The 25,810-nt window shown below is 39.7% G+C and overlaps 1 protein-coding gene across 2 annotated transcripts in view; it reads right to left on the bottom strand.

Annotated features, from left to right (window-relative positions):
- Lamb4 (laminin subunit beta 4) overlaps window positions 1-25,810 on the bottom strand; it is a 101,575-nt gene that overhangs the window by 57,704 nt on the left and 18,061 nt on the right. For both annotated transcript variants that reach the window (XM_048786097.1, XM_048786098.1), the window contains 10 exons: window positions 24,329-24,402; window positions 22,919-23,107; window positions 22,083-22,146; window positions 21,701-21,915; window positions 20,259-20,379; window positions 18,254-18,442; window positions 12,476-12,655; window positions 9,857-9,966; window positions 7,588-7,667; window positions 6,921-7,071 (listed from right to left, as the gene is read on the bottom strand). In XM_048786097.1, coding sequence (XP_048642054.1) covers window positions 6,921-7,071; window positions 7,588-7,667; window positions 9,857-9,966; window positions 12,476-12,655; window positions 18,254-18,442; window positions 20,259-20,379; window positions 21,701-21,915; window positions 22,083-22,146; window positions 22,919-23,107; window positions 24,329-24,402 — 1,373 coding nt within the window. The remainder of the gene's footprint in view (window positions 1-6,920; window positions 7,072-7,587; window positions 7,668-9,856; window positions 9,967-12,475; window positions 12,656-18,253; window positions 18,443-20,258; window positions 20,380-21,700; window positions 21,916-22,082; window positions 22,147-22,918; window positions 23,108-24,328; window positions 24,403-25,810) is intronic.

Below are 25,810 nucleotides of genomic sequence, written 5' to 3'. Positions count from 1 at the left end.
TATTAGTTCTTCTTTAAAGGTCTTGTAGAACTTGGCTGTGTATCCATCTGGTGCCGGGCTTTTCTTGGTTGGTAGGCTTCTGATGGCATCTTCTATTTCATCACTTAAAATCAATCTGTTTATATTGTATATATCATCCTGATTCAATTTGGGCAAATCATGTGACTCTAGAAACCTGTTGATGCCTTCAATATTTTCTATTTTTCTGGAGTATAAGTTTTCAGAATAATTTCTAATTATCTTCTGTATTTCTGAGGTGTCTGTTGTGATAGTTTATTTTTCATCAGGTATATTAGTAATTTGAGTTTTCTCTCTCCTCTTCATTAGCATGGCTAAGGGTCTGTCAATTTTATTTATTTTTTCAAAGAACCAACTTTTTGTTTTGTCAATTTTTTCAATTGTTTCTATTTCATTGATTCCAGCTCTGAGTTTAATTATTTTCTGCCTTCTAGTGTTTTTAGTGTTGATTTGTTCTTCTTTTTCTAGGGCTTTGAGATGTAATATTAAGTCATTTATTTGTTGACTTTTTCTTCTTTTAAGAAATGAACTCCATGCAATGAACTTTCCTCTTAGTACTGCCTTCATAGTGTCCCAGAGATTTTGATATGTTGTATCTGTGTTCTCATTCACCTCTAAGAAGAATCTTTTAATCTCCTTCTTGATGTCTTTTGCAACCATTTTTAATTCGGTAGCATATTATTTGTCTCCAGGTGTTGGAATAGCTTTTGTTTTTTATTTTATCATTGATTTCTAATTTCATTCCTTTAGTCTGATAGAATGCATGGTAGTAACTCTACTTTTTTATATTTATTAAGAGTTTCTTTGTGGCATAATATATGGTTTATTTTAGAGAAGGATCCATGTGCCTGCTTAGAAGAAAGTTTATTCGCTCTTTGAAGGATGAAATATTCTATATATGTCAGTTAAGTCTAAGTTATTGATTATATTATCAAGTTTTATAGTTTCTTTGTTCAGCTTGTTTGGAAGATCTATACAGTGGTGAGGAAGTGTGTTAAAGTCACCCAGAATTATTGTGTTGTGGTCTGTTTGACTCTTGAACTTGAGAAGAGTTTGTTTGAAATAAATGTAGAACGTAGGTGTTCTATTTTGGGGGCATATATATATTTATTATTGTTATGTCTTGTTGATGAATGGTTCCCTTAAGCAGTATGAAATATCCCTCTTTATCCCTTTTGATTAACTTTGGCTTAAAGTCTACTTTATTTGATAAGAGGATGGAAACCCCTGCTTGCTTCTGCAGTCCATGGGGATGGTATGATTTTTCACCTTCTATCTGTGGATGTCTTTTCCTATGAGATGAGTCTCTTGGAGGCAGCATATTGTTAGGTCTTTTTTAAAAATCCAAACTGCCAGTCTATGTCTATTGATTGGTGAGTTTAGGCCATTACCATTCCAGGTTATTATTGAGACATGATTTGTATTCCCAGCCACTTTTGTTTACTTTTGGTATATAACTTGACTTGGTTTCTCCTTTGATTAGTTTTTCCTTTAGTATAAAAGCTCCCTTTGCTGATTTTCATCATTGTTTTTCATTTCCTCTTCATGGAATATTTTGCTGAGTATGTTTTGAAGTGCAAGCTTTCTAGTTGTAAATTATTTTAACTTTTGTTTATCATGGAAGGTTTTTAGTTTATAATAAAATCTAAAGCTTAATTTTGCTTGTTGGCATCCATTTTCTTTCAGAGCATGGTATATGTTGTTCCAGGATCTCCTGGCTTTGAGGATCTGAGTTGAAAAATCTGCTGAGATAAGAATTGGTCTCCCCTTATATGTTATCTGATTTTCTCTCTTGTGGCCTTTAAGATTATATCCTTATTCTGTGTGCTAGACATTTTCATTATAATGTGCCTTGGTGTAGATCTGTTGTAATTTTGTATATTTGATGTCCTGTAAGCCTGTTGTATTTGATTTTCCAATTCATTCTTCATGTTTGGCAAATTTTCTGATATTATCTCACTGAATAGATTGTGCATTCCTTTGGTTTAGAACACTGTGCCTTCCTCTATCTCAATAACTCTTGGACTTGGTCTTTTGATGCTATCCTATAATTCTTGGATGTTCTGCTCATGGTTCATTACCATCTTCACTGTGTGGTCAACTTTATTTTACAAATTGTATACTTTGTCTTCATTATCTGATGTTCTGTCTTCCAAGTGATCTAGTCTGAGGGTGATGCGTTCTATTAAGTTTTTTATTTGGTTTGGTTTATTGTTTCCTTCATTTCAAGGATTTCTGATTTTTTTTCAGAGTCTCTCTTTCCTGAAATAATCTTTTGCTACATGTATTTGCTCCCTTATCTCTTTGTTGGTGTGATCAATGGTTGCCTGTATTTGCTCTCTTATCTCTTTGTTGGAGTGATCATTTTTTGCCGGTATTTGCTCATTTAGGTCATTCTTTAATTCACAGATCATTTTAATTATGAATGTTATGAACTCCTTCTCTGACATCTCATCACATGTGCTGTCCATGGGTTCTGTTATTGTAGTATCCTGGTTTGTTTGGGGCACTTTCCTCCCTTGTTTATTCATGTTGTCTATGTGATTTCCTTTCTTGCAGTGTGGATCTGAGGTATTACAGTTCCTACCCTATAATCTTTTAGTATCTGTGCAGATTATCTGTACCTCACCTTGGTGTTGGGCTTTCAAACCCTGCTGGTGTCCCAGGATGGATGCTACTGCAACTATAGGAGGTGGTGGCTATAGCTTGAGATAGCAGTGGAGGTGCCCCAAGATGGATGCAATGTCTTTCAGAGATGGGGCTGAAAGGGTGGGCCTTACACTGGCTTTGGGGTGCCTGCTCCAAGATGCAGCTGCTTCTAGGACCTGTCTGTTGTCCCAAGTTAGAGACTACTGCATGGGGAAGGCTATGGGGATGGCTTCAGTGTCTCAAGATGGAAGTGAGTTAGTCCTGGGCTCTCAGGTGGTGCGTGTGTGGGAACAGACCAAGTTTACCCTGGGTCCTGGCTCCCGCGCAGGTTATAGAGGCAGGTCTGGGCTAAGCCTGACTCCGGCTGGTGGAGGCAATCCTCAGGTATTGTAACTTTTGACACTCTCCAGACCAACTGCTCTTAGCTTTTACTATTTGTAAGCTTTGGTTTTGTAAGTTCCCATGAGAGGTTATACAAGGATAGGCAAATTCCATCAGGAAACCAAAGGAGAGGAATAATGTTCATGCAACTCCAGTTTTCTTAAAATCCTGGATTTTATGGTCTTCTCTTTTATATCATCTCCACAGTTTTCCAGCTACTGACCTAGTCTGTGTCCCATTGTCCTGTGTTTCCCAATTCTCACTGCACCCTTCATACTGTTGTTTGCCTGGCTGATGTCTCAATGTTGTTTTTACAAGCAAGATTTTTAATTTCACAAGTGCTCTCGTAGTTCATCATGAACTTGCAGTCCTGAGATAAGCTATGGCTTGCTTCAGAGACCCCATTTATTCAAGAATCTGCTTTTTGTGCTCTCTGAGTCATGCCCTTCTGCTCACTCTGTGATGATGACCCTTTGGATAGGCCACACTGGCATTATGTCACTTAACAATTTTTTTTTCCTTAACCAATTGTGTTCATTTTCTAACACAACATTTTAAACTACTTTGTATCATACAAAAACATATATTATGGAATTAACATTAACCCTATATTAGACAGAATTAAATTCTATATTATATTAAGTTCAATCAATATTAACTTGTTGTGACTTTAAACCACGTTTTCTCTACATGGAGAGTAGTGACTCATTCCCCTCTCCTCTCTTTCACATTGTTTCTGAAAGAAAATTTAAATCAATGTTTTGCAAACTGCATAAGAATCACTCAGGGATCTTGTTAAAATGCATATCTGCCTCAGTACCAGGGATGGGCTGAGCTGTTAGTGATCTCCCAGGTGACGCTGATATTGTTGGTCTGTACATCTACATTTTGAATATCAAGGACACATACAATCTTTAAAAAGTCACCAAGAAAGTTATTTGTAATTCTTTTTAGTTCTTCAATGAGAACAGTAAAGAACTTATCTATAGATGTCATTATTTTAAGGTGTAGTCTTGGGGTAAGTCCATTTATATCTCCACCTTTCCTTTCTCTCTGCTGCCTCTTATCTTCGACCCTTGTTTATTCTGTCTCAGTTATTGCACACTCCTCTCCAACCCAGACTTCCCTTCTGCAAGAACACTGAGGACAGTCTTTATCAGAGTATCTCCTTGCTCAGAAAGCTTTAATGAGCTCTCACTGCCCAAAGAATAAAATGTAGCATCCTTGATAGGAGGTGGTACTTCCTCCTACCAAGTATTTTTGGTACTGCGTTAGTTTTTTGTTTTTTACAAGACAGCATCTTGCTATGTGCCCTGGCTAGTCTCTAACTCCTGGGCTCAATTGATTCTTGTGCCTCAGTTCCTGAGTGCCTGGGACTATGGGTGCTGGGCACTGAACCTGATCCCTTTCCATGTTAACTCCCTTCCCTGCTTGTGAATATACCCACGTTGCTTCTATGCTGAGATGTTATTTATAACTTTCTCTGGCTGGAATGTCTTTTCATTTATTCCACACTAAAAATCCCTTTGTTTTTCAGTATTATGTCAAATTATTGACTCTCCTGTCATAGGCTCTGCCCTCACTCTGCCCTCTCCCTGCCCCACCTTCAGCTAGCTATATAAAGGTATGGGTTAGATTCAGACTCCTGAGGCCAGAGTCCCTAACTAATCCCTTTTATACTGCCCTCAGCCTGGAGTGCTCAGCATTACTGCATGTAGGTGAGCAATGGCTTAATAAAGGGCAAGAGTTTGGAAACCACATGTAGCTGGGTTTCAATCCAGGCCCTGCTGTCCACCACCTGCATGACTTTGGGAACAGCACTTAACCTCTTAGGATGTTTCCTTCATTTTGAAATTAGGGATGATAATACTTAAGTTGAGATAATGTATATAAAGTATGCAGCATTAATTATGAAATAAAGAAAAATAAATGGAAGTTGTATTCATACAAATAACAACAAGCTGTGGCAATAGCATTGTGAGCACACTATAAAAATGTGTTAAATGAATGTGCAAATAATTAAAGGGTGCCCAATTTACATCTTTTCTACTACTATTGAAGGTCATGTCCTCAGGAGAGGAGGAAAATTATTCACACTGTTGTCCTTTAACACGAAATATCAATCCCATCTTGAATTTTCTTCCTTTTGCTATAGGCATTACTTTTAATCTTTTAAGAAAAATTTGCTTATCTTTTAAACCTATCCTATCCCCTCAGGTTTTGTTTGTTTGTTTGTTGTTGTTAAACCATGGAAGGAGTAATAAGGATCCGTGCATGAGTGACAGGGCCCCCTAATGAAGGAAATCAACATTCTTCTGGACACTCTACTCCAACCCCTGGTTCCGAGCTGTGTTAGCATATTCAATATTATCCTATTTATTTGCAAGTCAGCACCTACATGGCACATACTTAATTAATGTTAAGTCACAGTCTATTTATTTCAGCTCATGCTTGAGATATATATATATATATATATATGATGGGAACATTTGTATTTATACACATGGCCTAAATATAAATATCAATGCTCCTTTCCAAAAATGTTTTGCTTATTTTAGTCACCACTATGCAAATGCAAAGAGAGAGAGAGAGAGAAAGAGAGAGAGAGAGAGTGTGTGTGTGTGTGAGAGAGAGAGAGACATAGTGATGCTGGGGATCAAACTCAGGATCTCATGCATGCCAGGGGAAAGCCCTACCACTGAGTCACACCCCAGCCCTGGACGAAATACTGAAGTCCATGAAGAATATGGACATAGGATTATTTCATTTTGATTCTCCCATCACGAGCTCTATGTCTAAGCAGGGACAGTGGGAGTCTTTGCTTGTTTCAATTCTAGTCTGTTAGAGTCTGTAAACAAGTCAAAATAACACCTGGCATTTTGCCAGGGGAATGTTAGAGTTGTAAACAAGTCTGGATGGTGCCTGGCAAAATGCCAGAGGGAGTGGTTTGAGAAGTAACAAAAGCGAGCAATTAAGTGTGGAGATTCCTTATTGGTTGACTGATGTATCTAGTTTATGCTAATTAGATAAGCTGTGTGGAATGTATAAATACTGCTCCTGTCCTGCAATAAACGGCTCCCACTCCTGCTGTATCAACGTACACAAGTTATTCGTCACCCTCCGCTTATTTTGCCCAGCCAGCCGGGCTGCGGCACTAGTCACTAAGAAAGCAAATTCCAAAGCTCTCAAGAGCATCGTTCTTTCTCTCCACCAACAAAATCCAGTTAAGGAAGAGATCCCAGGAGATGACTCAAACTCTGGAACCTGGAATGAGTTCCCCTGCTTTCTTCATCCAAATATCATCTTCAGAATTGACTTTCACAGGCTTAGAGACTTTCACTTTGAATTGCCTTTCCTTCACCATATTCCTATCTATGGCTGGAGCCACACTCTGAGAATCTTATGTCCTTTATTTTCTCATTGTCAGGTATCCACAAAGTCCCCACTCTGTGTCAGGCACTGTGCAAGACACTAGTTCAACAAAGGTCAATGCAACACACACATACCCTATAGGCATTACTTCTCACTGTTTATGTGCCATCATGGAGACTTAAGTAGATGCTCAATAAACACATTTTATTTGATGGGTGCCCTGAAAGAGGTAAAGTCAAGTCTGTTTCATTATAATGTGATCCAGTTCACCTTTATGCTCCAGGCTCTGCTAGAATGGAGCTACAAAGATAAATAACACTGACTCTGCCCTTGAAATTCATATAATCTGCAATTGCATGATATAACACTACTTCAATCTACATCTGTGGGCAAAAGCATTCTCTCCTAGGTCCCTTAACTGTGATCTCAAGAGTGTGTTGTATGTATTTACTGACATGCCATTGAGTGAAGTCTGTGGGGAGAGTCAAGGAGATACTCACCAAAGGCGCGAGTCCTTGGAGTGGTGTGGCTTCCTCTGCCTCATAGAGATAGAAATTCAAAGGGGCAAAGAAGTAGCCTGGGGCAGGTTCATTGCAGCTGCGGCCAGTGATGTGTGGGCGGCATTCACACTGTCCATCCTTGGGTGAGCACCTGAAGGGAAAAACCCATGTGGAGGACTGCGGAGGGGCTGAGGGTGAAGTACAGATGGGGGGTGCTGAACCAAGGGCCCCCTGAGTCTGAGGGAGCTTGTTGAGAGGTTGTGGGTTCCACCTGCCTCATCTGGAAAAGAGAATTCGGATCCAGGGAACCCAGACAGCTGCTTCTTTCCTCGGTGGCTCCCTGGTTCTGCTCCAAAAACTGGGCAAAGGTGAGCATTAGGACCCCTCTTTACAGGTGGCACAGAGTTGGTGTTTCCAGCAGGTGAGTCACACATTTCCCCTGACCCACCCCATCCTCTGGGGCACAGCCAGGCAGAAGATTGTTTCTCTCACCCTTGTTTATCGCTATACCTGGGCTTCGGGAATGTTTCGAGTTCCTTGCTTTTCAACACCCTTTGCTTGTCATGAAATAAAACCCTTTGCCTATGACCGTGAGCTTATCAGAATAGAATGTGCTTTCACGTGGAGGCAGGGAATGTTGCTGCAAAACTTCATTTTACTGACTTACATGTTGGAATAAGCACCTCCAATATCACAGTCACAGGGAGAACATCCAGGGCGTTGATCCCCTAGTCCCCAGTAGCCAACCTACACAGAGAAAGGGCTCAGTTGATTTCAGCTGTGAAGATATTTGCTGCTCTGAAGCGCGACACTGAAATCACTACAACGCAACAGTCACAAGTCCAACAGCCACACAGACTGACTCACTGCACAGGAGCCTTCCTTGCCTGGACAAGGATCTCCACGGACACATCTCTCCCATCTGTAGCACTCAACTAAAGGGGACAGAAGAGTTATTTACGTATGGCTTCAAGTGGAAACACAACAGGAGCCAACAATTCCTCTAACAGCACCAAGTTTTGCTCAGGCAGGGTCATTTAAGGTCTAAGACAGTCTTCTGCCATCTTATTTGCAACTCTTTAACTAAAGCCAGTAGGTTCCCTTACCACGACAATCCATGGGGGTTTTACTTATAGTGCACTGAAATATTTTGGGATAGAAAAATCAATCAAACAGATTTTAAGATATTTTATGAAGATCTTAGTTCAGTAGAGACAACCATTTATAAGTCAGTCATCTTGGCATACCATGAACCCATGTGAGAGTCAACTCTGATGCAAGGCTTTCTCAACATTGCAACATCTTGCCCTTTATGCAATATAAACAGCTGATGAGATATAAACAGCTTTTATTTTTTCTTAAAGCCTGATAACATTTAGTACGAAATTCTCAGAAAAATACTTGTCCCTCCAATTTCAATTTAGCATGCTCAAATAAAATTTAGATTTTAGTAGCTATGAAACTCTTGTTTGGAATGGTCTTAAGTATTTCTATTATTTTTCTTGTTATCTCAGTAAAAATCGTACACCCAGTTATACTTAAAATTTTGATTTCAAACACCAAACATGGACACAATGTGTATAAAATGCAGCAAAGGACTTTTAATATTTCGGTTTGGTTTTGGAACCAAAGAAAGAAGAAGTGAAATGAGCTGTTCCATTCAGGATGTGGTTGTGAAAGACTTCTTCCAGCCAGGTGTGCTGTCCCAGTGGCCTCTCAGGTGATCCAGCCTGAGCCTGAGCTTCCATGATTCATTGCCATGACATCAGACTGAGCGCAAGTTTGGTCTGGGACAACCTGATTTTGTATCTTCAGCAATCCTGTTGCACACCTGTGCACATTGCTTGGTGTTGCTCATACCCAATAGAAATGGCAAGGCTGACCTTTCTCTTCGTGTAAAACTTCTATATTACCTGCCCTGTCTTATGTATGGTTTCTTCTTCTTCTTCTTTTTTTAAATATTTACTTATTTATTTTTTAGGTGAGATGGACACAACACAATGCCTTTTATTTTTATGTGGTGCTGAGGATCAAACCCAGGTCCCACCCATGCTAGGCGAGTGCTCTACGGCTGAGCCACAATCCCAGCCCCACGTACAGTTTGTTCTTCATATTTTCTTCCTTGCTTCTTTCCCCACTTCCTCTGCCCCAGCCTACTATATTTTCAGTAAAATGACTTAAAATATTAGCACAAAACTCTTTCCTCATGGGCATCTGTTTCTTATTTATCAGTGACATTTCTTTAGACACATGAAGGTCACTGTTCTTTTATTAGGTTAAGTTTTTGTTTTACTCTTTCTAAAATGTCAGGGTGGGCTGCCAAGATTAGAGAACAAGGAAAAGAATGGGGTTGGAACTCCTCAGTTGCATGACACATTTCTTATGGAGTGAAACCAATCTTATCTTACTAACTTTAGAACATACATGTTCATATATTTAGTGCTGTCTGTGAAATACCCAAGGGTTTATTTCCCATAGCAATCTAAAATATATTTAAGCTCAAGATTGTTTTTTGTTGTTCTTTTAAGAGCTCATCTGAAATCTTTTTAGGCAGACAGTGGTAAGGGTGGTATGGGGATTATATGTATAAGCTAAAAGAAAGGCCATATGGTCTGGTTGGCCAAAAGGCATAGTGTTCTACTCTACTGCTGGGCACTCTCAGGAAAACAATGGATATATTATTGGCCTCTCCGTCTGGATCCATCAGTCCAATCCAGTAGTATGCTGGTAAATGTTTAAAAGCTTTCTATAAGGTCTGGTGGTAAGGGAGGCTGATGTATAGTGTCTACCAATTTCTGTAGTGTAAATACTCATACCCCGGGAGTATTAAACTAGAGTAGAACAAAGAAAGCAATTAACAAGACCAAGTTTCTTCTAGGCAATGACAGTAGAAATCTGCATAACTATGTAAACGAAAATTATAGGTAAATACATACAGTGCACTGTTCGCAGTGTGGTCCGGTGACGTAGGCCTGGCATAAGCATTGACCTGTATCTACATCACAAGTCTCAAATGGCAGACTCCCAAGGGGGTTGCAGTTGCAGGCTGAAAGCACAACATATATAATCATTCTCATTCTTAAATGTCTTTAATAGTCACAATGAGTAAGATGCATGGTTACAAAAACACAATGCAGCCTGCCCTGTCAGATTCATTGTCTGCCTGGCTGTATGATTATTGTACTGCATACAACCCCACACAGGAAATCCTGTTCTAGACACTTCCAGAGTTTTTAAGTAGTCCTATCGGATGGTAATCAGGAGGAGACAAGGCAGTGGAGGAGGAGGTGTAAGCTGGAGTCCTGGCACAGTTTTCCTGAGTGATGCTGGCCAGGCTGGCAACACAGGGCAGGAATTTCCAAGTGTTGTGGTTCTCATTGACAGCTCCTTCTCTGCAGATGCACCTCTCATTTCCCTCTCTCTTTCTTTTTTACTGCTTTGTAATGTTTTTATAATCCTCCTTCTCTGTCTCTTTCATCCACAGAAATTTCTGAGTCCTGCTTATGTTGTTTTGTTGTTTTGTTTTTTGATAATGAGGATTGAACTTGGGGCACTCTCCCACTACCTACATCCCCAGCTTTATTTATCTCTCTAAGTTGCTGAGGCTGGCCTTGAACTTGCAATCCTCTTGTCTCAGCCTCCTGAGTCACTGGGATTACAAGTGTGTGCCATCACACCCAGCTTCATGCTTATGTTGTAAAGGCTAAGAAGTTATGCTACCAACAAAAGGTATACTCTTCCCCTACAGGAAAAACCAGTGTTTGAGGAAGCAACTCAGAAGTCCACCAACTGATGAATGGCTAAATCAAATGTGGTCCATCCATACAACGGAATATTATTCAGCAAAAAAAAGAAAACTGATACATACCACAACATGGATGAATCTTGAAAACATTATGCTAAGTGAAAAAAGCCAGTTACAAAAGACCTATATGACTCTTTTTGTATGAAATAACCACAACCAGCAAATCTATAGTGAGAGAATATAGATAAGTGCTTCCCTTGTGCTGGGGTCATGGACGGTAGAGTGAAGTAGGAATTTATGGCTTTTTTTTTTTTTGGTAAAATTCATATAACAAAATATACCATCTTAACATTTTTCAGTTTTGTCAAGTCTATTCATATTGTTGTGAAACCAATCTCTTTTGATCTTGTAAAGTGGAATTCTATACCCATTAAGCAATGACTTCCCATTCCTCTTCCTCCACACCCCTGGCAATCATCATTCTACTTCCTGTCTCTATGAATTCAAATACTCCAGGTGCCTCATATGTGTTATTATACTATTTTTGTCTTTTTGCAACTGGTGCATTTCACTTAGCACAATATCCTTAAGATTCATGGTGTTGCAGCATGTGTCAGAATTTCCTTCCTTTAGGCTGAATAATATTCCTTTGTGTGTACATATTACATTTTGCTTACCCACCCATCCATTAATGGACATTTAGGTTACTTTCATCTTCTGCCTATTGTGAATGGTGCTGCTATGGACATGGGTGAACAAATATCTCTTCAAGTTCTGTTTTCCAGTCTTTTGGGTATACACCCAGAAAAGGAATGTCTTCTTGTGGTGATGAAAGTGCCCTAAAATCTATGTGCTGATGTCTTTGAATGTACTAAAAACCAGTGAATTGTGCTCTTTAAAGAAAAAATATTATATATGCGAATTATGTTTCCAAAGCTGTTTTACACACACACACACACACACACACAAACCAACATACCACAAGTTCTCAGAGGACATCATATTAATCACTAAAGCAGGGAGAGGCCCGGGATGCTGAAAGGTATGATGGAAAATTGGCTTGACTGTAGAATTCATTATCATGGCATTTAATTTTGCCATGAAGCCTGAGAAGAGCATTTTATGACAGAAAGATTCAGCCTGCTGTTCTCTAAACATGCAAATAATCCACAGTTCCTTACATGGGCGAAATACGGAGCAGGATGCTGTGACCAAATGGAAATTATTTACTCAGACTTCCCAGAGGAATCAACAGCTCTACGAGACCCTAAGCAGCTCTCAACTTCTGTGCTCCTAGAGTCAAGAGCCTGAGCATTTGGCCCCAGACAACTGCTGAGGTTCTTTATATTTCTCCTCAACCCCTTCCTTGCTTCTTTAATTTCCCCGCTCGCTGTCAGAGAATTTATGAGTCAATATATGGAGGGGAGTGAGAAGAAAAGAAAAAAGGAATTTAAAAAATAAAAAGAAACCACCGCTTGAAAATTCCCTAAGAAGTCACGAATAAATTTATATAGATAGTCCTAGTGGAGGCCATTTTTCTTGGGGTTTTGCAGTTTGGCATTAAATTTCTTGGCCTTTCCCATTTGTTCCAGGAAAATACGAGCGCCCCCTGCTGGTACTTAATAAAAAACTCAGTAAACCACAGAGAAATATCCACTAACTTCCTAATATTTGTGGGAGGTATTGTATCATTTTTAAAGACTCAGAAGCCAACAGGACTGTTAGGTATTTGCAGTAAATGAATTTTGGGCTGACAGTGATAACATCAAGATTAAAATGCACTCAGGCTGGTGGCCCAGCCCAGACTTACGCTGACAGCCCAGGGGGTCAGAGGCACTTAGTCCATAGTGATTGGGTTTGCACCGGTCGCAGTTGACTCCTTCCACATTCTCCTTACACAGGCACTGGCCGGCCACAGTCCCCATGGCAGCATCAAGGTGGCTCACACAAATGCCACCAGATATGGTTCCATCAGGATCACATTCACAAGCTGGGGACACAGAAATCCATTGTCTTAATTAGTTAATTGCAAATTGTAGGAAACCTGAAATATAAGCAAGCATAGCATTTTACCCATGCTGGAACTATTTTATTTTGTTTAAATGACTATGTTTACCTAATTAAACAAACGGGCAGATTGGCTGTTCAGAAATATCTCCCAGATTTTTGTCCATAAAACATATCAAGTAATTTCATGCATATATTTTTAAAAGATTTTAAATGATTCTAAAGTTGGAGAACAAGAGGATGAGTGCTATTTTGAAAACTGGATGTTAAGAGTGGAGTAATTCTTCCTGGGTTGATGAAAATGTTTTGGAACTAGGTAGATTGGTGGTTGTACATTATGCTAGTGAGTTTTTATTTTAAAATGGTTAATTTTATGTTATGTGAATTTTCAACTCAATAAACAGATTAAAGAAAGACTAAAAATGAAAATAAGGTCAAGACACAAGTTTAAAGTAGGATGCTGTGATGCTATATATCTCATTCCAAGGACATGAGAAAAAAGAGGAGATCACATAAAATGTCTGCCAAATCTCTGAAACGGTTAAGTTTGTTCTTCTCCATCATAAAAAAACTATGTTGCAAGGAAAGTGCTGTCATTCTTTGTAGTTTTTCTTGAAACACCTACAGGAAAGAAAGGGAGGGAACAGGGGGAATAGTAAGCTGTAGTCATGTCCCTGATTTCATTTTGGAAATCTGTTGATGAAGCCAATCTTGGATGAGGAGATTCTGGAAAACGGGGCAAACAGACGCTATACAACACAAGCAGCATTTTTAAAATTTGATTTTTATTTTTGGCACTTGTTGATTGGTTCTGGGGACACTAAATTACATCCCCATTCCCCTGCCCTGGCTGTTTTTGTTTGTTTGTTTTTAAGACAGAGTTTTGCTAAGTTGCTGAGGTTGGCCTGGAACTTGCCATCCTCGTGCTTTAGCCTCCCAAGTTGCTGGGATCACAGGCGTGCACCACTATGCCTGGCACCACCATTACTAACACTACTTCTTCTTCTTCTTCTTCTTCTTATTATTATTATTATTATTATTATTATTATTATTATTATTATTTTAAACAGAAATTTGAATAATTCAAGGAAGGAGTGTCATGAAAAGGGATGCTGATAGTATGAATAATTCCAGGGGACAGAATAAGGACTAGAGGGGAGAGGTTACAAAATGTAGACTTTGAAGATAAGGAAGAGCTCTCTAATAGTTAGGGCTACCTAATCTACCCCAGAGAGCAGTGATGTCTCATTATTGGAGGTGTCCAGATATGTGCTGAAGTAGCACCAGTGGCCTTGGTTTAGAAGATGAATGTATTGGTAGGTAATCGTTCATACTGTTGTCTCTTGTTGCTTTGTGTCTGCGTGTTTCCAAGGAATTCTACTTTTAAAGAATGCAATAAATGTAAAAAATGAACATCTTATTTTAAAGAAAAACCTCACTCACTTTTATATATGTTTGCTTTGGACTGACAAAAAGAAAGCCCTCAGGTGTAAAGACTGAGTTCAATGGGAAAAAATCCAGTCAAACCAGTTGTTTTCTGTCATTGAAGCAAACTCGGAGATGTCTGACAGATTCTTTCAAGTTTTGATTGTTTGTTATAGGATTGTGACTGGTGATAAAATCTTACTGTGGAAAAACAAAATTGGGATCTGTTTAATTTGGAGACAAAAGTGTCACAATTTTCTTTTAATTAAAGCCAGTTGCTTCCAAAAAGGAAGGACTAGAAGGACCGTTTTAGAAGTGGTCAAAAGGACAAAAACTCAACTTCTTTTGGGAAATACTCGGAAGAGTCAGCACTGAGTTCTAGAGTGTAATTTAATTATGCACGAAAGTACCTTTAGGGGCAGGGTGAGTGGACAGTGACTTAACTTTGAAACAATCCATGTCCCAGCCTTCAGAAGTCCAATAAAACCTAGTCATGTCAGAATTTGATTCTCGCAAACTTTTATTACCTTACCTTTCATTACCAAGTCTCTGATTTTTCTTTGTTTCCTCAGAGTAACAGGTTTAAGTTTATTGAAGAGATAGACATGGAAAAGGGACACTCTAAAGGGAGAAAATGGGTCCTCTCAGAGAGGAGAGAGACAGTGTGCCTTTCCTGCACTTTACTTTATTGGGGATCCCAGAGAAGTTTCCACAGAGTCCCACCCACTTTACCACTTGACTTTGAATTGACATCAGACTGGATGACATCAGACTGTCAGGTCCCCACTGCCATGGTAACTCTAGGTCACCTTGGCCTGGATGGATGACTGGTTCTTAATGGATTCTTTTTTTAAAAATTTATTAAATTATTTATTTATTCTAATTTGTCATACATGATGGCAGAATGCAATTCATTTCATATTACACAATAGAGCACAATTGTATATTGCATTTAACTGTCTTAGTACTAGAAGATTTAAAATTAATCAACTCTTATGCCTGGAATCTACTTATGTAAATATTTAGGTTCAAGCAAGGACAATTTAGAGAAAATCTGTAAGAGAGTGCTAATCAATCTTCTCAGTCCACATCATCTGTGTACATACAATAAGCACATGTTTGGGTGAACTGGGAGAAACTGGGGACAAACATGAAGGAAGTTTGTTACAAGCTCCTCATCTGCCTTCTCTGGAAAAACTCCTTGTTTACAAAGAATGACTTAATTCATATTGGGGTACTAGTTTTTGTTACTTGCCCCCTCCTTACACAAAGGAACCACCAAGTTAATACTAAGTAGTTCTTAAGGAATAAGACTTTTATTAATGTGTTTAAAATATTTGGTTTACTATTTCCAAATATCTTTCTAGATTACTATAATATCTGTTTTGAAACACTGTTATTTTCCTGATTCTACCCAGAAGAGCAATTCCATCTTTCTTTTTTTTTTTTTTTTTTGTACAAAGGATTGAACCCAGAGGTGCTTTATCACTGATCTACATCCCCCAGTTCTTTTTATTTTTTATTTTGAGGCAGAGTCTGGCTAAGTTGCTGAAGCTGGCTTTGAATTTGCGATTTTTCTGCCTCAGGCTTCTGAGCTGCTGGGATTACAAGTGTGCACCATCAGATCCAGCTTCTTCTTTTCTAAATATATAATTTCTAAAACCTTAATAAAAGTTGTGAATGGTGTGTGGGGGTATGTGCATGTGTGTGTGTGAGTGGTGTGTGTGTGTGTGTGTGTGTGTGTGTGTATAGCAGGGGAGAGAGATATATCAAAGATTCTGGACATTTACGAACATGCTCTAAAAACATTTTCTTGGAATTTTGAACATGTCATGTAAGTTTTGAACTTACATGTCATGTCAATTTTGAACAGGTCATGTAAGTTAAATTTTGTATTAGTGCCTACTGAGTAATCTAAACAAAACCCCTTTATTGATACTTTTTTATATTGTGATATATTTGGTCATTTCTAGTTTGAAATCTAGGACATTGACTGTAGTTAGGTGGCTACCGAATTACTTTTATTTAAGAATTCATTTTATTATGATTAATTTAAATTTGAAGCAACCTTCCTTGCTTTTACTTTACATTGATGATACAGTCTAAGAAGCATGTTTTCTGGGTTCAAGGAAAGGCAGTTCTCCATGGGTCTTGGACATCCTGAAGGTTTCTGCTAATACGCTAACAATGCAAGGCCCTGCTTCCTCTTTACCCAGGAATTTCTTAGGGTTGTGTTTGCAGCAAGGAATTTGAAAGATAAGGTAACATCTGCCTCTGGTCAAAGAGCAAGCTTGCTTTCACTTGTTATAAAAGCAACAAATCCTCCAAGTTCAATATTCCTTGTCTGTGGCATAAGCTCACTAAGTGTGTGCAGTATCCATTTGGTATCCTTGGGACTTGGGTCTTGGGTACATGGGAACCCAAGCCAACACAATGATTTTTTTTTTTTGGTAGTAGTAGTTGGACAGAATGCCTTTATTTTATTTGTTACATTTTTATGTGGTGCTAAAGATCAAACCCAGTGCCTCACACATGTGAGGCAAGTGCTCAGCCACTGAGCTTATTGCTTGCTTGGCATGAATAATAAAGTTTTTTTTTCCTTTGGCCCAAGACTGTCATGTCTTCCACCAGCAAACATGGAGGGGGGGAGGTGGGAAGCAGACTAACTTCTTAGTTTATAAATAAGATCTCAGACCCAGTTACTCACACAGGGTATGGTTAAGTCAGTTTGGAGTATTTATCTGGGCTATAACATACAGTAATGATGGGACTACAGTGAGGCAAGCAAAGTGCCTAGGGTATAAAATTTAAGAAGACAAGTATGCACTTACATGACCCTGACAGTGAATGCTACATACATTTTGGGAAATAGTGCTTTGCTTACCTCATTTTAATTTCAGTCCTGCAGAGAAATACAAATTAAAACCACGTTGAGTTAACACTTCATTTACTAAATAAAAGTGTGACAAAACCAAGATTAACAAAATTTGAGTGCTGGCAAGGATATAGAGCCACAGGAGGTTTTTACACTATTGGTGTGAGTGGCAATTGGCACAGGACGATTCTGTATTATCTAATCAATTTGAAGAGGTGCATACCCCATGGGCCAGAAATCCCACTCTCAGTTGTGTTGCTTAGGGATAGTCCTTGCATGTGTATACTAAGTCACAAATACAGAAATGCTTATTGTAGAATCAGAAGGAAAATGGGACAAATACACTTTGTCATAGGATGTAATTCAATACAGAAATTAAAATGAAAGAAGGGCTACTTGATATGGACATATCTTAAAAGTATAATGTTGAATGAAATATTCAAGTTTCTGAAGGTTATTTATGGCATAATATTATTATCTAAAATCATTGTTATCAAAAATTTGAAAATGTGCCAACCTACGTTGTTTGTGGATAAAAACACACATGAAAGCATAAAACAAGAATGATAATGATAAATACTTAGTATATGAGACAGCTTACTCCTAGGAAGGAGGGTGAAGGAATGGGGTGCACCTGGGACCTGGATGGTGCCTGTTATGTTTTATTAAAGAAAGTCCTGGTGGGCAATAAGATGAGTTTAGGTTTTAATAAAGTTGGTGGTGGGTATATTATTGTCTATTAGTTTGTATGTGCTTGAATTATTTCTCATAAAATAGTTGAGATGAAAGATAAGAGATTTTAAAAGTTTCCGTCCTGTTCTTCTTTTTTTAAATTATTTTATGAAGCAAGGCAATACCTTACCTTATTCATCTAAACAGCAAAATTGAATTGTCTCAAGCCAGTCAAATGTTTTAGGCAAGTCACCTCATTAGCTACTTCCCTAAGTGAAGCTAATTCCATGATTCTCAAGACACCTGAAGGGATCTTGGGAAGCCATCTGCCCCTCCTGGTTGAATTCAGAATTGTTTCCTGATTCCCTGATAGAATCAGGTCCTGCTTCAAGACCTTCAAGACCCACCTGGATTAGTTGGCTCAACTTGTTTGGAGAAAGAAAAGCTCTTAAAGCTGAAGCGCTTATGCACGCCTCGCCCCCGCCTTCCCAAATAGGGTTGTTTGGAGACCCATTAAGCAGAGTGGGGACTGGCAGCCCCAGTGAAGCCAAATCAGAACTTCCTTGGATGAGTGGAAAGGGTGGGGCAGGGTTGGGGTTGGGGACTCACGCAGGCATGCATCAGGATCTGAGATGGCTTTGAGGGGGTCCTTGTAGAACAGGGGTCTGCAGCGGTCGCAGTGCTGGCCCTCCGTGTGGTGCTGGCAGTCCTCGCACACTCCCCCGCTGAGGCCGCCACTCGCCAGGTACGTGGCCAGATCGAAATGACAGAGGTCAGAGTGGCCATTACAGCTACATGCTGAGAAAGGAGGAGATTGCCTTAGTGCCTGAGAGATTCGCCAACATCTCAGGAGGAACCAAGCCCTGTTCCACACTCCGGTCCTGCACCTCTCTTCCTGGCCACAGCCACTCGCACCTCTTTCTAGACGCAGCAAAGGTACAAAGGGCCCAAACCGCTGCTTTCCAAGGATCCCTCACCCCTCTGTTTCTGCTCCGGTACTTTCTATAAAATGTGTTCCTTCAATGTTTAATATGTAGTTTTTTAAAAATGATGCAAACAAAATAAATCTTTTAAGTGACCTAGAAGCCACAGAGTGCAATATGTGTAGTTTCATAGAGAACGCTTTTACCTACTTATGCTCTGTAAATTTGAATTTTTCGCCTGAAGCGTTCTATATATACTCGGATTCTCAAATAAGATGGAGCTGAGCCCTGTTCAGATTATGCCCCTCTGTAGGGACAGAAAAGCTGCAGGAAAGGTTGCAGGTCATATGAAATCTCATCTGGGGCTCAGCCAGAGAATTAGAGGGCCAGCCAGTCTGTTTAGAGGAATTTGTTTGTCTTCATGGTAATATCTCTTGGGTTTTTCTCTATAAACAGCCTAAATTTGGCCCATGTTTGGTTGTGTACTGTGACTGTGGCGGAAAGGGCTTCTTTACTAGAGGTCTTCTAAGGGACTTCCTTTCTCTTCCTCAAGTCCTATTTTTCTAAATCTGGGAAAAGAAAATAAATAACAAGATTGTTTAGAAGTTCATCAAAATTCAGAAGTAGCAAACATGTTGCCAGCAACAAAAACAACATCTTATCAACCTGAATATTTTATTGGCGGGTTTCTGTTCATGACTAAAAGGCTCAGGGGTCACTCCAGTTGAACTGGGCTAATCAGGGAGCGGCAAAATAACCACACAAGAGACACAAATACCTTTTTCTTTGGGGTCGCTGGGACAGCTCTTCTGACCTTAAGGGTCTGCAGGAAGAGAGAGGGAGAGAGAGAGAGAGAGAGAGAGAGCGCAGGAGCGAGCACAGGCTGACCCCTTTTATTGAGGAGAAGCTATTCAAATGAGGCAAGGGGTCAGGTTTCAGGGGGCTGAGTCTATCTTCATGATGTCCACTGTGGGCAGGTTGAGTGACTTCTAGGTAGGCCACACCCAAGAGCACAGTAAGAGAAGGATACACACACAAGGCACTTCCATGGAACATTCTATCTTAAACAGGGCAAGGGGTTACATTACAAAGGAACAGGTGAGCATAGCTCCACCCATGGGGCTGTAGGAAGACATGCCCGGGCACGAAGACAGTCACTCGAACCCTAGAAGAGGGGGCAGTCTAGCAGCATGGGTGCCTGACACCACATCGCCCAGCAGGGGAGTTAACTCAGTCATGTGCGAGGTTGGTCTCCCACATTTTATTAATAATAATTTATATTATATTTTATATAGTAGCCTGTCAATTTCAATTCTGGATCTCCTTTCTCCCATCATCCTATATGTGGCTTAAGGTCCTGTTTAGGGACCGCATGATCATTCAGGAAGATGGTCGAGCTCTCTGTGCATTGCCTTTAGTTATTTTAACATCACAAGACTCTGCCTAGCCTCTGAAAATGTGCCACACAAAACACATATAATTTTATCAAAAAAATTATTGTAGTAACAGTTGCAGAATTTGGTGGTTCTTCTATGTGACATAACTGGAGGGATTAAGATGTCACACAATTAGAGCTGGGAGCCACAGCCTCATCACCTCTGCAACCTGCAGCCCCAGTGAATGAACTATGTATTCTCTAAAACTGGGAATACAGAATACATTCAATCCATATGAGGATTTTTTTCACCTACATCTGCATGCATTGTCCTGAGAGCCTATGGCTGGTCTCCATGGAGCATCCTGGAAGAAGTCCTTGCACCTCTCACAGTTTGGGCCATCTGTGTTGTGCTGACAGACGCACCGACCGTGAACCTGCATGTGCAATAAACAGTGTTAAAATATGCCTTTTCTCTGAAAAGCCCTGGGGTTCTTTAAGTGAAAAATGAAAGATCTGGCCATGGGCCCTCTCTGACTCTTCTTTTTCCACGTGTTAGTGACAATAACAACCTCAACTATCTTCAATTGCCTGCTTAACTAGCTTTTAAACTTTAAAAATTTTCAAAAGTTCAGTGAACATTTAAATACATTTTTCCCCTGAATTCTATTTCAGCGCCAAACATTACAACCTCAGTAAAATGAGAGACAGAATGGACATGGGAGTGTTGAGGGAGGGGTGTTTATTGGGTGTTTAGAACCATAAGGGGAAATAGGGAGTTAAAAAGGGAAACTGTAAGACATGTGATTCTCTTGGTTTTTCTCTAAATGACCAACGTTCAGAGTGTTGCTCTATTTTGGTGAAACATAGAAGTTGTTGGGTGGGAAGATACAATGGCCTAGACAGTAAGCCTGAGATTTATGCCTAGTAAATGGTCTAAATTTATTTAATAGGCACACCCCTGGGACTTTGCACAGAAACACAGTTAGTGGGCTGGGGATATGGCTCAGTGGTAGCGTGCTTGCCTGGCACATGCAAGGTACTGGGTTCATTCTTCAGCATCACAACAAAATGAAACAAAAACAGTTCTATTGGGGTTGGGGTTGTGGCTCAGTGGTAGAGCGCTCACCTAGCATGCGTGAGGCACTGGGTTTGATCCTCAGCACCACATATAAATAAATAAAATAAAGATATAAAAATAAACAAACAAACAACAACAACAACAAAAAAAAAACAGTTCTATTACACCAACCTTTAAGACTAGTTCCAAGAATGAGGGCAATCTTCAGTATTAAGATATTGTTATTCAGAGTAAAAGAATATTACTAGGATTGAACATTTTTATAACATCAGATATTTTCTGAAACAGTTTAGCTTTGAGTACAGTATCTCACATCAACAGACCTTCAATAATTTTTTGCAAGAGAATGAATGTGAAATTCTGGTTTAGCCCTATTAAATCTCCATTTCCTGAAAAATAACAAAAGGAGGTCAAGATTGGCCATCTTGAAATCATAAATTATAAAATCTGCTCATTAGTAAAATGAAATTCATAGGTGGCATAATTCACAAGAAACTCTGGCTAGAAGAAAGGCCCCCAGATGGCCTGTTGGACAAGGTCGAATGACAGTTTCCTGCTCCAACAGAAAACTGGCAGTAGGATTTGTTGATCTCCATGTAGAGGTCTGGAGTGCATTCAGCATCAGGACAGCAAGGGACAGGAAGAAGAGCCAACTTTTCTTTGGATTAATGACTCACCATTCCTGGGGAGCTGAAAGTGTCGCCCCGCTCTTTCTGTGAAGGACCACATTCACTGGCATGGCCATTGCAAAAACAGCTTCCCCGAAGAACCATTTCATACAGAGCATAGTAGTATTTATCAAGGGAATCATTTTGCTTCCTTCCCAGAAAAGTATCCCCAAGTGTATGGAGTTTGGTAAAGTTTATCCTCAGGTTTGTTAATGTTACAAGATCTAGAGAGTGAAAATGAAACAATATATAAATATGCATTTAAGTTGCATTAGTTCAAGGCGCCCGCCTTGACTAACATTCCCTTAGCATGCTATGGAGATGCTGTTACAAGGAATAGTCCTGGCACAAAATTTAAAGAGAAGCAGGAAACATACAAAACAATTCATACCCTGGATGTAGGGGCTGTAAGGGTTTTCTATTTCAAAGCTGGGATCCAAAACTTTTAAAACAACCTGTAAAAACAAATGTAGATAAATGTATAGCATGTAACCCCAAAACCTAATTGTCTAATTTTCTTCGAAAGAGTTTTTGATCTCGCAAGTAGACTTAGCTGATGTAGGATATAAATTATCACTTGGGTTAGAATATAAATAAAAGTACCAAGAACAAATATGAATGCCAGGGGTGAACCAGTCCTTCCTGGCTCTTCATCACAGGTATCCCTACAGACAGAAGGAATGATGCTATTGGTGAAGAGGGGTCCAAGCTGGGTTGGGGTGGAGTGGTAGACAATTCAGCAAGCCACCATCAATTTGGGCTGGCAAAGAGTTCTGAAACTATCACCTGCCACCAATTCTTTCTTACCTCCCTGATGAAATAGTACCTCCAACCCCACTCCCACCCTGACCCCCTGCCAGTCACCAGCTTTGCTTAGAGGGATGTTCCTGGAGGTTCCACTGGGTGGTGGTTTGAAGAGCATGGGAATGGGATGGTGAACCCAGAGATGCTGCTGGCCTGTGACTCCTTTGCAAGGGTTAGAAACAGGTGACCAGGGCCATAGGGCCCAGTTTAGATTTTAGCCCTGTTTACCCTTTAGCTGGGCATTCTTATGAAGGATTATTTCTAATGTATTTATAATTTCTTATTCAGGAATCATTTCAATATAGACACTTTCATGTTTAAAAAACAAACAGCTCAAGTTATATTTCAGTAAGTAATATAAATTTCTTCTAAAATTTGAGTCAATCACATTTTTGAAAGTTTTGAAAAGGAAGGAAATTTTACCTCGCCACCAGTTGAGGGTTCAATATCTGAATATTTGGAGTCACAAACAAGGTCTCCCACTCCCTGGGCCTGGCCAGATGTGACATCAGGAAAGGAGGCAGCACAGTCTTTTGCAAAATATCTGAGCACTTTCCAGGAGTGTCCGTAGTCTGTGGATCGTTCCACTAACATTGCAGCAGGCCGAAAAGTCTATGAAAATAAGTAAAAGTTGTAATTGTCACAGAGGCAGATTTTATTACCTACTTCACATTGAACATTCTTTTTTTTTTTGGGGGGGGGGGGTACCAGGGATTGAACTCAGGAGCACATCCCCGGCCCTTTTTTTGTATTTTATTTAGAGACAGGGTCTCACTGAATTGCTTAGTGCCTCCCTGTTGCTGAAGGCTGGCAATCCTCCTGCCTCCGCCTCCCAAGCCACTGGGATTGCAGGTGTGTGCCACTGCTCCCAGCCATTCTTATTTTGTAATTCCATTTTTTTCCAACTTTATATGTATCTTTTAAATCTACTATATAGTAAACCCACCTAGATCTCATTCCAGTAAGTAGGGAAGAATTTGTGAATAAATACTTTGTCCTCAGAATCTAATTGCATTTTGAAAATATTTATGACTATGTGAACTAGTAATTGAAGGAAGATGGCATGTAAGTTGAAAAGCTAATGCCATTAATATTTAACAGCAATTCACTTTGATTCCCTTAACCTAGAATATTTTTCCTCAGGCAAACTCTTTTACATCCTTCAAAACTCATCTGTGAAGTTGATTCTGATTCCCCAGAGCAGATTTAGCCTCTTCAGCTAAGTTTCCTTGCATTCTAATCATGCCTCTATTTCTGTACTTTGTATTACAACTTCCTATTTATATGCTTGTATTCATCAATAGATGGTAAGTTCTCTGGGGGCAAAGACCAATAATCATTTTTGTTTGTTTTTTATTTTACACTCATTCTTTATTATCAAAACTAGTACCAGGCCTGAAATCAAAGTTAAAATTTTGATGAGTGATTATGAAAGACTCTAGCACAATGATTTGCTCTGGCATCTGACCAACCTTAGTAAAGAGTCTAATTTTTCTTCTTCTGTTGATCACAATCTTTCCATCTTTCCCCCAAATAATCCTCAGTTCCTGTCCTTTTCTCCTATGAATTATGTTTCTAATTCTTATGGTTCTTATCACCTATTACCTGAAGTTTGCCTCTTTCTTGTCTTCTAAGATTTTAGAAAAAAAAATTTAACCATTTACTCATTAATTAATAAACAATTTTTAAAATTTTACTGAAGAACAAAACCCAAGTGACAAAAGTTGAGGCTAGACCTATTCTGCTTTTGTTCTCTGTAAAAAAGTGAAAGTTCAGATTATGGGACAGGTAAAAGGGACAGGTAAAGGGGACAGCCAGCCTGTCCCTCTGTACCTTAAAGGTCAGTATAAGGTGGCTGAACTGAAATATCGCCTCTAGGTCCAATCTGATGCTGACGTGATCAAGGCCTAAAGAAAAATCCAGAAAGAAAAAAAAAATCAATGCTTTTGAGAAATCCCGGCTTATCATGTTAACCCCTTATTTTGGCTTGCTTATAGTAAGATACCTTTGACATCACAGGCAGGTAGTCAACGCTCTTTGCCAGTCTGGACATGCTGCTGGGCCACTCCAGGCCCAGGAAATCTATGTGAGAATAGCATAGATATATCCTGGTCTCTGCAGGCATGCAGGCATGTTTTGGTGGCAACATAAGCAGCCACTGTGTGGCAGCATCACATGCCCCCGAGGGAGTTTCAGGCCCTTTCCCATGGGGTGAGAAGAGAGAGTTCATTTCCTTAGGCTTAGATCTAGACTACACATAAACAGGAGCTAGCAAGCTGGAGCATGATGAAAATCAACACACCCGTTTCTTCCAACAGTTGCTAACTCATTTGAACTAGAATTTACTCATTTATCATAAAACATAGCTTGGAACATTCCCCTTGAAGTGGGGGACCTGTGGGCTCCTCTGTGACTGAGGAGATGACAAAAGTCCTAGCCAGGACTTTGCATGGATCTAGTTAGCTGTGATCCATCTCTAACATGCAAATGGAGCATCCACCTTGACCTGGACCTGATGGAAGCCCAGAGCTCTTGAGAGCAGCACTGTCCAACAGAAGCAGAACATGAGTCTTATTCAAAATGACTCATGAGGAGGACATGAATAATTTTTTTTCTAGTAACTACTTTGAAAACAGAAAGTGAACCAGTTAAATTTATTTTTAATAACATACTTAAACCAATATAGCCACAATATTATCATTTCAGCCTATAATCAATATTTTAAAATTGAAATGCTTTGTTAGACATTTTCTAAATGATGTTTTAGAAATCTGAGGTGTTTTTTCATTTGTAGCACAACTCAGCTTGGATTGGCCATGTTTTAAGTGCTCAGCAGCCTCCTGTAGCTAGGGGCTAGCAGACTGCATGGTGCAGCTCTAGACAACAGTGGTCTGACACAGTGAGCTGGTGTCCAGCTTAGACCCTAGGCTGAACAGGGGGGAAGAGTTTGCTGCTGAGAGTTCAGCCGTATTCTGGGTTTTGTGTCAAAGGCTCCAATGCTTTCTAGGAAGAGATCTACTTTCCTCTCTTTGAAAACGCTTGGTTGAGAACCCTCATTGTGTATTCGGCTCTGACAGAGTGACATTCTCTTTGTGAGGACAAGTGGAACAAATGCTGGACGTGTGGGTCAGAACAGCTGTTAAGCAAAAATGGCAACCATTCATCAGTGAAGACGGGACTGCAGTAAAAACAACATTCTATTCATTCAGGAGAGTCCAATGCTCAACGATAACTGGGATCCAAAATGAAATGGCATTTAGTAGACACCAGTCATGCCTTTGTCAAGCAGATGGCATAGAAAAACTGCCTCATGTT

This window comes from Marmota marmota, unplaced genomic scaffold (genome assembly GCF_001458135.2).
Source record: "Marmota marmota marmota unplaced genomic scaffold, marMar, whole genome shotgun sequence".
Lineage (NCBI taxonomy): Eukaryota > Metazoa > Chordata > Mammalia > Rodentia > Sciuridae > Marmota > Marmota marmota.
The sequence above is the reverse complement of the archived record's forward strand: the minus strand, read 5'-3'. Positions and strand labels throughout refer to the sequence as shown.